General features: G+C 43.7%; 2 protein-coding genes across 2 annotated transcripts in view; one reads left to right on the top strand and one right to left on the bottom strand.

Annotated features, from left to right (window-relative positions):
• cibar1 (CBY1 interacting BAR domain containing 1) overlaps nucleotides 1-1,742 on the bottom strand; it is a 38,614-nt gene extending 36,872 nt beyond the window's left edge. Inside the window, exon 1 of the mRNA XM_084327047.1 lies at nucleotides 1,559-1,742. Coding sequence (XP_084183173.1) covers nucleotides 1,559-1,611 — 53 coding nt within the window. The 5' untranslated portion in view covers nucleotides 1,612-1,742. The remainder of the gene's footprint in view (nucleotides 1-1,558) is intronic.
• Nucleotides 1,743-2,699: 957 nt separating this feature from the next.
• On the top strand, nucleotides 2,700-5,696 carry LOC311238846 (5'-3' exoribonuclease 2-like; the record flags this gene model as incomplete). The annotated part of the gene is made up of 2 exons (XM_084327046.1): nucleotides 2,700-4,938; nucleotides 5,176-5,696. 2 exons carry the CDS (start codon nucleotides 2,700-2,702, stop codon nucleotides 5,694-5,696), a joined length of 2,760 nt encoding a protein of 919 aa, XP_084183172.1.
• Nucleotides 5,697-14,505: the final 8,809 nt, after the last annotated feature.

The raw sequence follows: 14,505 nt of genomic DNA, 5'->3' as shown, positions 1-14,505 counted from the left end.
TCATCAGGACATATATGACATACAGATAGACAGTACTGCTACATCTATACATTTATGACATACCAGATTTGCAAATACAGTACTGTTTGTGATATAAAAAGAGTCCACAAAAGGGAGTACATTTGACGTAGAAACTGTACATTGGAGGAAGTTGGGTGGGGTTGAGTGGGGGGGGGTTGGGTAGGGAGGGGTTGGGGGGGGGGGGAAACACTGTACACCTGTACAAGCAAAACTGTACATTGGGATATTGACAATCATACTAGGTAATTTACATTAGAGGGGGTTGGGGGGGGGGGGGACATTGTACAAACAAGCAAAACTGTACATTGGAATATTGACAACCATACTAGGTAAATTACTGTACATTGGAGGGGGTTGGGTTATGACATTGACAGGGGCCAGTTTCGAATTGCAGTCTCCCGTAGGTGTTCCTTGAGAGTGGTTTTGAAAGTGGAGTGATTCACATTCCTTTACAGTTTTTGGTAGGGCGTTCCACATTGATGTGGCATAATTGCTAAACGTGTTTAGTCCCTTGTTTGAGCCGAATCTGGGTTTAACATGATTTGTGGAGCTCCCTCTGGTGTTGTGATCGTGGTATTCACTGACCTTTGGGAAGTATTTTGACATGTACATGGGTACCTTGGTCGTATAGTGTATCTTGTAGACCAGGCCCATTGCAAGTTGCTGTACTCTGTCGTCTACTCTAAGCCATCCTAGGTTGTTAAAGTGGGCAGGGGTGAGGTGGGTTCTAGGAGTAAGGTCAAGCAGTAGTCTGACCAGTTTGTTTTGAGATGTTTGTCATTTTGTTTTTAGCGCCTTTGAGGTGCTTTGGTACCATGAGGTGCACGCATAGTCGTAGTACCATTGAATGAGTGCTCCTGCCAGAGTCTTCAGGGTATTGTTGTTATGTTTACCAGAGAGGAGATCCGGTACAAGAAACAAGTTTGTTGGTTGACTTTTTTTATTACATTGGATGCCATTTTGTCACAGGAGAGATTAGCCTCTAGGATGGAACCCAGGTAGGTAATTTCATCTTTCCTTGTGACAATATTGTCACCCACTGTAACTGAGAAGCCGTCGGTCTTGCTGAGTTTGTTATTTGAACCGAAGAGAATGGACTCTGTTTTGCCCATGTGTAATGATAGTTTGTTATCATTATTACCCTGATGTAAACAAGACGAAAGTCTTTCTCTGGTCTGCATCCCCTTAACAATTGTGTGTATTGAGCTGTACTGATTGATTGAAAACGGTATTAACAGATTGCAGAATGGGTACAGTACACAGCTCAATACACACAATTGTTAAGGGGATGCAGACCAGAGAAAGACTTTCGTCTTGTTTACATCAGGGTCCCCCATTTTCAATTCATCATAACAGATATATGACATACACATGTACTGTATTGTACCCATTCTGCAATCTGTTAATAGTTTTCAATCAATCAGACACGAAAATAAAAAAAACATCAAATCAAATCAAAACATCAGTTAAACGCATCTTTGTTGTGAGCTTGGTTTCTCTGCTCCACCCTAACTGACGTTAGCTTTAGTTAGCTCACCTGTCTCTTGCTTCAGGGGTCTGGGAGGACCTCCTTCCAGATAAATATTCCATTCGGTAAAGACGGGGTATAGCCGTTATTTGCACAAGACAACAAGCTATCGTAGCCGGTGTGTGTATGATTTCCCTGCTAACCTGGAAGCTAATAGTAGCAGCAAAGAGTTTCAAAATGACGCCGCTCTGCCGTTTCCATGGCATTCCTTCGTATTTCCGGTATAACGATGCATCATGGGAAATGGAGGCGTTTTGGAGACCTCTTTGCTCCGTATTAAATAACAATTTAGATTGGATTCTAATGTATTGAACTAGACAATTCCGCGCGGGGAAATTGTGAAAGTGTGGGTGATGCCTGTGCACCGCCGGCCAACGGGAGAGGGATGAATGAATGAATGAATGAATGATGAATGAATGAATGAAAACTTTATTTAACAGATTGCAGAATGGGTACAATACAGTACGGCTCAATACATACAATTGTTAAGGGGATGCAGACCTGAGAAAGACGTTTGTCTTGTTTCCATCAGGGTCCCCCATTTTCAATTCATATAGAAAAGGTAGGGTTGTCTCTTTCCACAGCAAAACGGTCAGCAAGGCACCTTGGTTGAGAAATGCAGGCTTCAATCTATGTTGTTTAGTCTATCTGTTCAGTACTTTTCAGTACTGTTTCAAGATGCACAATGAGATCTTCTGAGAGAATTGTTGAATAGATACGCAAATGTTATAGGAGTTTGATTATGACATCATACTGTGACATCACAAATGTTCTAGAATGTTTGATTATGAAATCATACTGTGACATCACAAATGTTCTAGAATGTTTGATTATGACATCATACTGTGACATCACAAATGTTCTAGTCAAGTCAAGTCAAGAGTTTTTTATAGCCACGATTCTCTCTCTGTGTCAGTTGCATCTTCGACCAGACTGGACGGGACCAAAAGGATGGACTCAACAATGAACTGAAGCCAGAAGCCAGCAAGTAGATTAACGGCTGGTACACTACGAAGGAATTTTCCTGTGTGGAGTCGGCGGTGATTTTGGAGACTGGGAAAATACAGTTTTCTTACCTTGTGCATGAGTGACAAGAATACCACGCATTTTCCGATTTTCTAGCTAATTGTTGCGTGATAATATATTGGAAATGGGGGTTCCTGCATTTTTCCGTTGGCTGAGTCGAAAGTATGCATCAATTGTTGTGCATTGTCTTGAGGAGAAGTCCAAGGAATGCAATGGAGTACGCATTCCTGTTGATACCAGCAAGCCAAACCCCAATGCAGTGGAATTCGACAATTTGTATTTGGACATGAACGGGATTATTCACCCATGCACGCATCCTGAAAACGAAGCTCCGCCCAAAAATGAGGATGAAATGATGGTTGCCATTTTTGCATACATTGATCGCCTGATCAATATTTGCCGTCCCAGAAGAGTTCTCTACATGGCTATTGATGGTGTGGCCCCGCGTGCTAAAATGAACCAGCAGCGATCCAGGAGATTCCGGGCCTCTAAGGAAGGAGCAGAACTGACTGAGGAAAAAGACCGGATGAGGGAGGAGATCATCGGGAAAGGAGGGTACCTTCCACCTGATGAGATAAAGGAGAGATTTGACAGCAACTGCATCACTCCAGGAACGGAATTCATGGACAACCTTGCACAGTGTCTTCGCTACTATGTGGCAGATAGACTCACCAATGATCCTGGATGGCGTAACATCACAGTCCTCCTGTCTGATGCCAGTGTTCCTGGTGAGGGTGAGCACAAGATCATGGACTACATCAGGAGACAGAGAGCTCAACCCAATCATGACCCCAACACTCATCACTGCCTGTGTGGAGCTGATGCTGATCTGATCATGCTGGGCCTTGCCACTCATGAGCCCAACTTCACCATCATCAGGGAGGAGTTTAAACCCAACCAGCCCAGACCCTGTGCCCTCTGTGGACAGAAGGGCCACGAGATCAAAGAATGCCAGCGAACTGCCAGAGAGAAACAGGGAGAGCATGATGAGTTCGCAGACACCATGCCGGGTTCAGAGCAAGAGTTCATATTCATAAGGCTTTGCGTTTTGCGTGAGTACCTGGAGAAAGAACTGACCATGCCTGGCCTGCCATTTCCCTTCGACTTTGAGAGGACCATTGATGACTGGGTCTTCATGTGCTTCTTTGTTGGCAATGATTTTCTGCCCCATTTACCATCCTTAGAAATCAGAGAGGGAGCTATAGATCGACTGGTTGGGATCTACAAAGACGTTGTGCACAAAACTGGAGGTTATGTCACAGAGAATGGCTTTGTCAACCTGGAACGTGCTGAACTTGTCATGCAAGCAGTTGGCGTGGCTGAAGACAACATCTTCAGAAAACGCAAAAAAGACGACGAGCGCTTTAAGAGAATAAATAAGGAGAAGAAGAAGAAGAGTATGAAGGCGGAGAAAGCCCACGTGACCACTGGCCAGTTTGCCCCCCAGGCCCTTGGCGGGAGAGACAGTGACAGCGAGCCTGATCCAGAAGACAACGTCAGGCTGTGGGAGGAGGGTTGGAAGCAGAGATACTACAAGACAAAGTTTGACGTGGCAGTTGATGATGAGGACTTCAAGCGCAAGGTTGTCAAGTCATATGTTGAGGGTCTCTGCTGGGTGCTGATGTACTACTACCAGGGCTGTGCCTCCTGGAAGTGGTATTTCCCATTCCACTATGCCCCATTTGCATCTGACTTCAAAGACATCAAAGGCTTGTTCACAGAGTTTGAAAAGGGAACCATGCCGTTCAAGCCACTGGAGCAGCTGATGGGTGTCTTTCCTGCGGCTAGTGGAAACTTCCTGCCCACAACATGGCGCGAACTGATGTGCACCCCAGAATCCGCAATCATTGACTTCTACCCTGATGACTTTGCCATTGATTTGAATGGCAAGATGTATGCTTGGCAGGGCGTGGCATTGTTGCCCTTCGTGGATGAGCGCAGGCTGAGGGCTGCGCTGGCTGATGTGTATCCTAACCTCAGCACTGAGGAACTGAGAAGGAACAGCCTGGGAAGTGCTGTGCTGTTTGTAGGGAAGTCCCACCCTCTCTGTGACTTCATCCAGGAGCTCTACCGGTCAGAATCTCACGAGAGCACAGAGTTCCCTGCAGAACTCTGCCATGGAGTCCAAGGTATATTCAATCTTGATGACAACCCTATTCTACCCGATAAGCCAGTGCTGTCTCCTATCCCAATGCTCCGTGACATTGCACAGAACACTGCACTAGGAGTGAAATTCAAGGATCCTCAGTTTAAAGACGACTTTGTGTTCAAGGCTATTGTCCTTGCCGGGGCCAAGACCCCCACCAAAGTACTCAAACCTGGAGATTGGGAAAGGGGGAACCGTGGAGGAGGCCGTGGAGGAGGTGGAGGTTGGAGGCCGCAGCTGGGGTTCAACTCCAACAGACAGCAAGCCCACCTGGACCAGTCCAGCTTCAGGGCTCTGGGTCACAGCATGAACAGGGGCGGACAGTACAGCAATGCCCCTCCCCCGAGCAACTACAGCCAAGGAAACTACCGTCCTCCATGCAGGGACAGCCAGCCTTCACATTCTAGGCAGCAGAGTTTGCTAGGAGATTGGGAAAGGGGGAACCGTGGAGGAGGCCGTGGAGGAGGTGGAGGTTGGAGGCCCCAGCTGGGGTTCAACTCCAACAGACAGCAAGCCCACCTGGACCAGTCCGGCTTCAGGGCTCTGGGTCACAGCATGAACAGGGGCGGACAGTACAGCAATGCCCCTCCCCCGAGCAACTACAGCCAAGTAAACTACCGTCCTCCACGCAGGGACAGCCAGCCTTCACATTCTAGGCAGCAGAGTTTGCTAGGGGCACCTCCCCCATTCAACCCTCCACAATTTCCAAGGGATGAAGGCAATTCAAGCCACATGCAGCAGCAGCAGTATGGAGGCCAAGGCTGGGACCGTTCCATGCAGTCCCAGGGATCTGCCTACCAACAGAACATGAACCGTGGAGGGGGAGCAGGAGCAGGCAACTACCAGCAGCAGTATGACAACCGCAGAGATGACAGGACCGACCGCCGAGATAATAGGGGGCAACAGCAGGGATCATACAACACTGGCCGGACTTATGCAATGCCACCACCTGCACGGAGATATAACTGGAATTAAGTGCCAAGCAATGTTCCCTCTAATTTTTTTTTCGGTCTGAGCAAACACTCAAACCTCCTGAGCAGACATCAGCAACTACTGAGCAACATACGTCACCTGCCGATTAACCGGTTAGTTGATAAGCGGCGGTTTGTAAATTTTTTAACATAAAAATATATACATTTAGCTGATACACAGAAATAATACAAAAAGGCATATTATATTCCTTAATCAAATATTTATTTGACCATTGATTGACGATACAGAGCAAAGTCCTTACTTTGGCGGCGGCGGTGTGAGTCGTGTCACTAACTTTTGTCTTTTTAGGAGGCTGACTCGTCATTATTTTATTAAGTGAATTATAATGCGACTTCAAGGGTGACCATATTGTGATTTTTTTTTAAAGAGGACACTGCCTTCAGCCTCAAGATACTTAATGATACTCAAAGTTTATTCAAAGATGCCTTATCATTATAATATATTTAAGGTATGCCTCCATAAATTATAATATATATATATATAAAATTATTGTTTATATTATTTTATATAACAAAATAATATCTCTATAACCAAAGTTACTCAACATGCTGTATTATGCCTAAAGTAATCTATCTGACAAATCTCAAGAAAATAACTAAATCAACCTATGACAAAATAATATATATTTTCAAGTCTTACTGGACAAAATAAATAACAAGAAAAATATGAAGTAATGTTCTAAATAATACCTCTTCTGTATTAGAAAATCCAGCTTAAAAAATATATCTTTGTATCTTTTCAATTTAATGTAAATTATAAAACAGTAACCTCACAAAGATATTAATTTAAAAGTGCACTATGCAGTTTCAGATTTGTTGCAATTAGTGTACTAAACTAATTTATTACACACATAATCCTTAGAATGATTGTATCATAACAAGCATCTTATCAAACCAAAACATAATTTTGAGGCATCAAAATAGTTTTCAATTATTTTCTTTCTCTCTCTGTATAGCTGCATACTTCAATCAATTCGGTCAACTTTGCCATCAAACTCTCGCCTCGCACTGCTTTGTTTGTAATGTTTTTCTGTGTCCATGTGAGCTTTGAGATCGCCACCACTTTTATTAGACACAGAAACATATGGTCAAGCTTTGCACGCGTTGCACTCCGCTTCCAATTAGTCTCGACCGGGACGATAAATTGGGAATTTTCTCTGCAGTTAATCTGTAATGTACATTTTCGCGTTGGCATTGTGAGGAGCCAGCGATGCTGGATAAAAAAATGTAAATAAAAAAAATAGACAATTAGACAAATAGACAAAAAATAGACAATTCTGCGCGGGGAAATTGTGAAAGTGTGAGTGATGCCTGTGCACCGCCGGCCAACGGGAGAGGGTCTGTATTGTCTCTATGACAAACGGTTCAAAAGATACAAAAATGGGGCGCGGCCTATAAGGACGTGGTCAATATAGACCAATGAAAGAGGATATCCCTGCTGTGTACAATGGTACAACCCGCAAGTCTATACGACAAACGGTTAGAAAGATACAAATAGGGGGCGCGGCCTAATGATTGGGGGAGTGGTCAACATAGACCAATGAAAGAGGATATCCCTACTGAGTACAATGGCACAACCCGCAAGTCTCTATGACAAACGGTTCAAAAGATACACAAATGGGCGTGGCCTAATGGGGTGTGGCCTAATGATCGGGGGAGTGGTCAACATAGACCAATAAAAGAGGATATCCCTACTGAGTACAATGCCACAACCCGCAAGTCTTCTTCTTCTTCTTCTTGTGAATTTCCGGCAGTCTAGACACCTTTCGGCGTATTTCTGCCTAACTACAGTCTAGTTTACACTCTTCTTCTTCTTCTCATCTTCAAAAAACATTACTATCGTCTCTGTCTCCTTCTTCTCTGCTCCTCTTGTCTGTCTCCTTCTTCTCTGCTCCTCTTGTCATACAATCACAATCCAAACATCATCTCATCTCTCGAAGTGCCTCTTCCGTTCATCCAGCAAGTCTCTACGACAAACGGTTCAAAAAAATACAAAAAGGGGGTGTGGCCTAAGGATCGGAGGAGTGGTCAACATAGATCAATGAAAGAGGATATCCCTACTGAGTACAATGGCACAACTCGCAAGTTTATACGACAAACGGTTCAAAAGATACAAAAGGGGGCGTGGCATAATGGGGTGTGGTCTAATGGTCGGGGGAGTGGTCAACATAGACCAATGAAAGAGGATATTCCTACTGAGTACAATGCCACAACCCGCAAGTCTCTACGACAAACGGTTCAAAAGATACAAAAAGGGGGTGTGGCCTAATGATCAAGGGGTAATCCCATGAAGGGGGAGGAGCCGAACCATGGGGGCGTGGTCAACATAGACCAATGAAAGCGGATATCCCTACTGAGTATAATAGCACAACCCGCAAGTCTCTAGGACAAACGGTTCAAAAGATACATGTGAAGGGTTATGTTTCAAGTTTCTTTAATAGTTGTCATACAGAAGTACAGAATACTTTTATACAAAATGCTTCTTACTGTTACGCTCCAGAGACTGTGCTAGACAAGATAAGTATGAAATAACATAGTATAGCATGTAAATTAGAAGTATAAAATGAGGTCACAGTGTTCAGTATAGACATATGTACAATGTTCGATGCAGAATAGACGTAACTGAGTTACCATATAATATACAATATACTATGCAGTGTACTAATATACAATACTATATAGTGCAAAGCAGAATGGGATGAGGTACAATTTAGGTACAATTTACAGTAAGGTGTACGAGTTGTAGTGCAAATCCTTTATCAATAAATATAAAGTGTGGAGAGTGGGTGCTGCAGTGTGTTTGTTTAAAGTGAGTGTGTGCGTGTGGATGTGTGTGCTATGTGAGTTTGATGGTTGTTGTGTAGTGTTTATTGTTCGTTGAGCAGCCTGATGGCCTGGGGATAGAAGCTTCTTCTGAGTCTTTCTGTGCTCGCCTTGAGACTCCGGTATCGCTTGCCTGACCGCAGCAGTTCAAAGAGGCAGTTGTTCGGGTGGCTGGAGTCCTTAATGATTCTCTTAGCCTTACCCCTGCACCGCTTGTTGTAAATGTTCTGGAGGGTGGGGAGCCCCCCTCCAATTGTGCGTTTGGCTGAACGTGTCACTCTTTGTAGTCTGCTTCGGTCTTGTGCAGTGCTATTCCCAAACCAGGAGGTGATGTTGCCAGTCAGGATGCTCTCTATTGTACATGAGTAGAAGTTCTTAAGGATCTTCTGACTGACTTGGAACTTCCTTAGGCGCCTGAGGAAGTAGAGGCGTTGTCGTGCCTTCTTCACAACACTGTCAATGTGTGTGGTCCATGTCAAGTCCTCGGATATGTGGGCTCCGAGGTACTTAAAGCTGTTTACTCTCTCAACCAGTGCCCCGTCGATGCTGAGGGGGCTGTAGTCCTTGACCCCCGACCTCCTGAAGTCCACAATCATCTCCTTTGTTTTGCTGACGTTCAGGGAGAGGCTGTTTTCCTGGCACCATCCCGCCAGGACCTTGACCTCTTCCAGGTAGGCCCTCTCGTCGTTTGCAGAGATCAGGCCCACCACTACTGTGTCGTCAGCAAATTTGATGATTGTGTTGTTACTCCGCTGAGCCACACAGTCATGTGTGTACAGGGAGTAGAGGAGGGGGTGTGAGGATTGGTTCATTCCCCGCCACACGCTCTGCTCCTTTAAGGTGCTGTGTTGATTGGTGCATTCCCTGCCACACGCTTTTGGAGCAAGTATCAATTCCAGCGCGCACCTGTCATAGTTTTTGATTAGCGCCCCAGAGGCTTTTTATACTGGGACTTCCCTTCAATCGATGTCGGGTCGTTTTGGAATACAACTGCTTTTGCCTGCTTTTTCCCCGTTGCTGTGCCTCGTCTTCTTTCCCTCCAGGACTTTCTGTGGAGATCCGCTGATGAGAACCTTGTTCCCCGCTTGGAGCTGCGCCTCGTTTACCCGCTTTACGCGTTTGCGCTTGGGTGAGTTGGAACCAAACCCCTCTGGATTATTCTGTCTGTGTGTGTGACGAACACCGAAGATTATCATTTTTGCTTGCACTGGACTCAGTTGAAGTGTGTGTTTTGAAGAGACACTGAAGATATCATTTCTGTTTGCACTAAACTCAGCTAACGTGTGTGTTGTGGAGAACACTGAAGATTGTTACTGTTCATTGGTTCTGGACACAGCTAAGGGAGGAGGGAACCACACTGCCTCTGTGTTTTGTTGGACTGTTATTGATATCTCTCTCTCTCTCCGTTTTCCACCTCGAGTTAAAGCTGGGAGTATCTGCAGAGCCGCTACAACGTCAAATACCGATTCCCCACTGCTATCACCAGGAGGATCTGCAGAGCCCCAGAGAACTCTGCCGATGGCAGTCTCCCTTGTTGTTTCATAATTGTTACTTTACCCCTTTTGTGACTCTGTAAATAAATACGCCCTAGTATTTGGCTAACTCTGAACTTCCTATCTGTGCCGTGCGATTGAGGTCGGTTCAAACCCTAACAGGGGGCTCAGAACACAGCCCTGGGGGGCCCCTATGTTGAGGGTGATGGATGAGGAGGTGCAGTTGCCTGCTCTCACCACCTGTGGTCTGCCCGTCAGGAAGTCCAAGACCCACTGGCAGAGGTCATAGTTCAAGCCAAGGTCCCTGAGCTTGGCTATGAGTTTGGAGGGGACTATGGTATTGAATGCCGAGCTGTAGTCGATGAATAGCATTCTCACATAGTTCCCCTTCCTCTTGTCCAGGTGTGATGCTGCTGTGTGCAGGGTTATGTGCGATATTGTGTAATTCCGTCGACAATTGTGGCCTGTGTGGCGATCGGAAAGCAAGGGAAGGAACGGTAAAAAATCTGATTTTAGCTAGAGTGGAGAGCCCATTCGTGTCTATGTGGATGGAGCATGACTTTCAAAGAAATGGTCAGTTGAGATAGAAATGTCCAATTCCATTTATTTTTCTTTTGTGAGCGAGGGGACAGTCATGTCATCGTTTTGATGTGTTGTTTTTATATCTACGTCCAACATTGAGATCACTGTCGCAATTTACAAAAGGTGATGGTAAAACAAAAAAAATGCAGCTTCTACACTCTAGTTCTGCCATTCATTCCTTATGGACAACAATTTCCCGTTTAAAGCCAAACGGTAGCCAAACGGTGTGGTGAAACCTTCCGAAAAGTAATAGCAACTCGAGTTGGCCCAAGTCGGTCGTTTTGATACCTTACACTTGTGTGTGGTGTGAAAGCTCTGGCAGGAGTTACTGGACAAATATCGGCGTAATAAATAATAAATAGTATAGATTACAATAGTGTGGGTGATCACCCACACTAATGAATGAATGAATGATTGCAGAATGGGTACAATACAGTACGGCTCAATACACACAATTGTTAAGGGGATGCAGACCAGAGAAATACTTTCGTCTAGCTTACATCAGGGTCCCCCATTTTCAATTCATAATGACATTTATGACACACACAACATACATGACATCATGACATGTATGGCATAGGGACACACCAAGGGGTGCCTGAGCTATAGGAGGTGGCAGGCACGTGCACACATAGAGGCCAAGCGGTGCCTGAGCACCTGCCCTTTTGAGCATTTGGGAATCTCAAATACAAATCGGGATTGGAATAAAAAATGCATTTATATTAAACAATACAGAATATACAGCAATTCTTGGGGTCTGTAGGGTAAGCACTTATTCCCTCCCCCCTGAACATTTATGGAGATGTATGGGCCTTTTAAGTCAGTGATAAAAGTGTCTTTCAAGGATAAGTGAGCTCCTGCACTGATTTATATAGTTCAATATTCAATATTTGATCACCAAAACCCCCCAAAAAGCATAAAAAGGGGGCCCCCCGCCCGAAAATGGCCCTTAAAAATTGCGCTTGCGCGCTGTGCACGCTGGGTTAATATATACACACAAGTGTAGTGCCCTTTTCAGCCTTTGAGCACCTGCCCCTCTAAAGTCCTGTGCACGTCCCTGGGAGGTGGTCTGGAGGAAAAGAAAAAATACAATAAAGAAAGACATTTGCTGTAATTTTCTGCAACTTAAAAACATAATTTCCATAATAGCAATAATAGCAATACGTTACTTATTTAAATACAGTCTATAAGGTAACACAAAGAAGACACATGCATGCACAAACACACACACACACACACACCTACATACACACACACACACACACACACACACACACACACACACACACACACACACACACACACACACACACACACACACACACACACACACACACACACACACACACACACACACACACACACACACACACACACACACACACAGTGGGACAGACAATGTTTCAATGTACCAATTCATGCCACTATAAATAGAAAATGGGGGACCCTGATGTAAACAAGACGAAAGTCTTTCTCTGGTCTGCATCCCCTTAACAATTGTGTGTATTGAGCCGTACTGTATTGTACCCATTCTGCAATCTTTTTTTTTAACTTACATTTTTATTTGCATTTTTGATTTACAAACATCTCAGACAATACAATTAAACAGACAGAAACAATAAAGAAAAAATTATAACATCAAAAAGAATAGTGATGCACCGATGTGAAAATGGTGGCCGATACCGATAACCGACATTAATATTGCTGTTCTGGCCGGCACCGACATCCACCGATGTCGACATCTCTGCACAGAAAACACTTTTTTATGATAATCAAACAAAGAGCTACTTTCCAAAACGCATACTTTTTTTTTACTTTTGTAACTTATTTTCAGAAATTACTGATATTTTGAAACAATTTAAGGCCAAAACATGTAAAAAGAAAAAATAATATTAAATTTTAATAAAAAAAAAGAAAAAATTATATCGGCCCATATCGGCCCTATCTTGATATCGGGCCGATACCGATGTGTAAAAAAAACGGCCATATCGGCCGATATTATGTCAGCGGCCAATATATCGTGCATCACTAAAAAAGAAAACAAAAATAAAAGAGAGGGGGTGACATGGGTTCAACGGTCAATTCTATCTTTACCTTGTTTATTTACATTTCAATTTATTTTATAGTTCCCTTGTTCCCTTTTCATTCTTTTTTTTAAACAATATGTTTATAGGTATTTTCTTTTTTTTTCAGTTTAACAGCATCAGTTCAACAACCATACAAAAGGAAATGCTGCCAACTGCCCCCCCCCCCTCCCCGAGTTACAGAAAAATAGATGCATATTAACCCCCCCCCTGAAAAAACTATATAAAAAAAAAAAAAATCGGCCAGACCCCCCCTCCCTCCCCCCAGACTAGGACCTCGACAAATTCAGTTTTTTTTTTTTTTTTTTTACACATTTTGAGAGTTTTGTAAACCCAGTTACACCCGTCTAACAGGTGCCCATACTTCTACACCAAACAAATAAATGTCTACCATTACATCTCTTCTCTTCAAAGAGCAACTAATAACATTTACAGTATCATTCATTGCAATATATACCCTTCAGAAAGACAAAAGGGAGCTTCAATAATAGCCTATATCATCAACCTACTATGTAATCTGTTCTAAGTATTGCCTAAACCCAGCCCAGCATTTATCAAAGAGACGTGGTTTTTTCTTAAGATTGAACATTATTTTCTCTGATGCCATGTACGAAGAGATTTCACTAAGCCACATAGACATGGGGGGGGATTCAGCACTTTTCCACAGCATGGCAATACACTTGTTCCCTGCAATCATGGCCAATTTAATGATCCGCACCTTGCCTCTCTTATCTGGAGAAATGTCAGACATGTCTCCTAATAATGCTAATTTAGGTGTATATGGGATCTCAAGGCCTGTGACCTCTTCGAGAGTCTCCCAAATTGAGCCCCAGTAAGGTCTCAGTTTGTTACATTCCCAGAACATGTGGAGCAGGCTACCTGTTTCCGTTGAGCACCTAGGGCAAAGGTCAGAGATAGCCTCATTCATCCTGTGAAGTCTTTCCGGCGTAAAATAGGTTCTATGGAGAATGTTAAATTGCATAAGTTTATGTCGAGTGTTATATGAAAAAGATAGTGCAGACTCACATAGTGATTCCCATTCATCTTCATCAAAGGTACAGTCCAGGTCCCGCTCCCATTTGTTCTTGGCATTTAGGGGTATAATTTCTGTACTGGTCAGGATTCTATCATATGTTAATGATAGGATGCCTCTAGTGTGAATAACTCCTTTTAGAATATCATCTATGAGGAGGGGTTTTGGAAGAGTGGAGTTTCCTCCCTGACCTGTACCTATGAAGTGTCTGACCTGTAGGTATTTAAAGAAATTAGTAGTTGGAAGGTGGAAGGCGGCACGTAACTGTTCAAAGGACATAAGTATGTTATTATCACATAGGTCCCCAAAAGTTTTAATTCCCTGAGTGTACCACTTCTTGGTGATGCCATCTCTAAGTGATTCTGGCAAAGCTGGATTGTTGTGGAAGGGAGTCTTCCTGTGAAATGCAATAAAGCTACCAAGATGTGTCTGAATCTCAAACCATGTTCTTGCTGTGTGTTTAATAAATGGGTTATCTGAACAATTCTTCAGGGTGTGGTACTTCCTGATAAAAGGAATTCCGGCCAGCGGTACGTCCATCGTATGGCATTGTTCTATTTGTCTCCAGGCAGGGGAATTAGTCGACTCATTCTGCCAAATCCACAGAGCCCTTGTCTGTGCAGCCCAGTAATAGCGTTGGAAGTCCGGGAGTTTCAGTCCACCACACTGGGGGGAATTATATAGGGTTTTAATTTTAATTCTAGGGACCTTCCTTCTCCATATGAATGCAGATATTATTCTTTGTAATTTCTTGAAGAAGTTCTTATGTATAGATAT

The sequence above is a fragment of the Notolepis coatsorum genome, assembly GCF_963971535.1.
Source record: "Notolepis coatsorum genome assembly, chromosome: 13".
Classification (NCBI taxonomy): domain Eukaryota; kingdom Metazoa; phylum Chordata; class Actinopteri; order Aulopiformes; family Paralepididae; genus Notolepis; species Notolepis coatsorum.
This window is presented reverse-complemented; position numbering and strand designations above follow the sequence as displayed.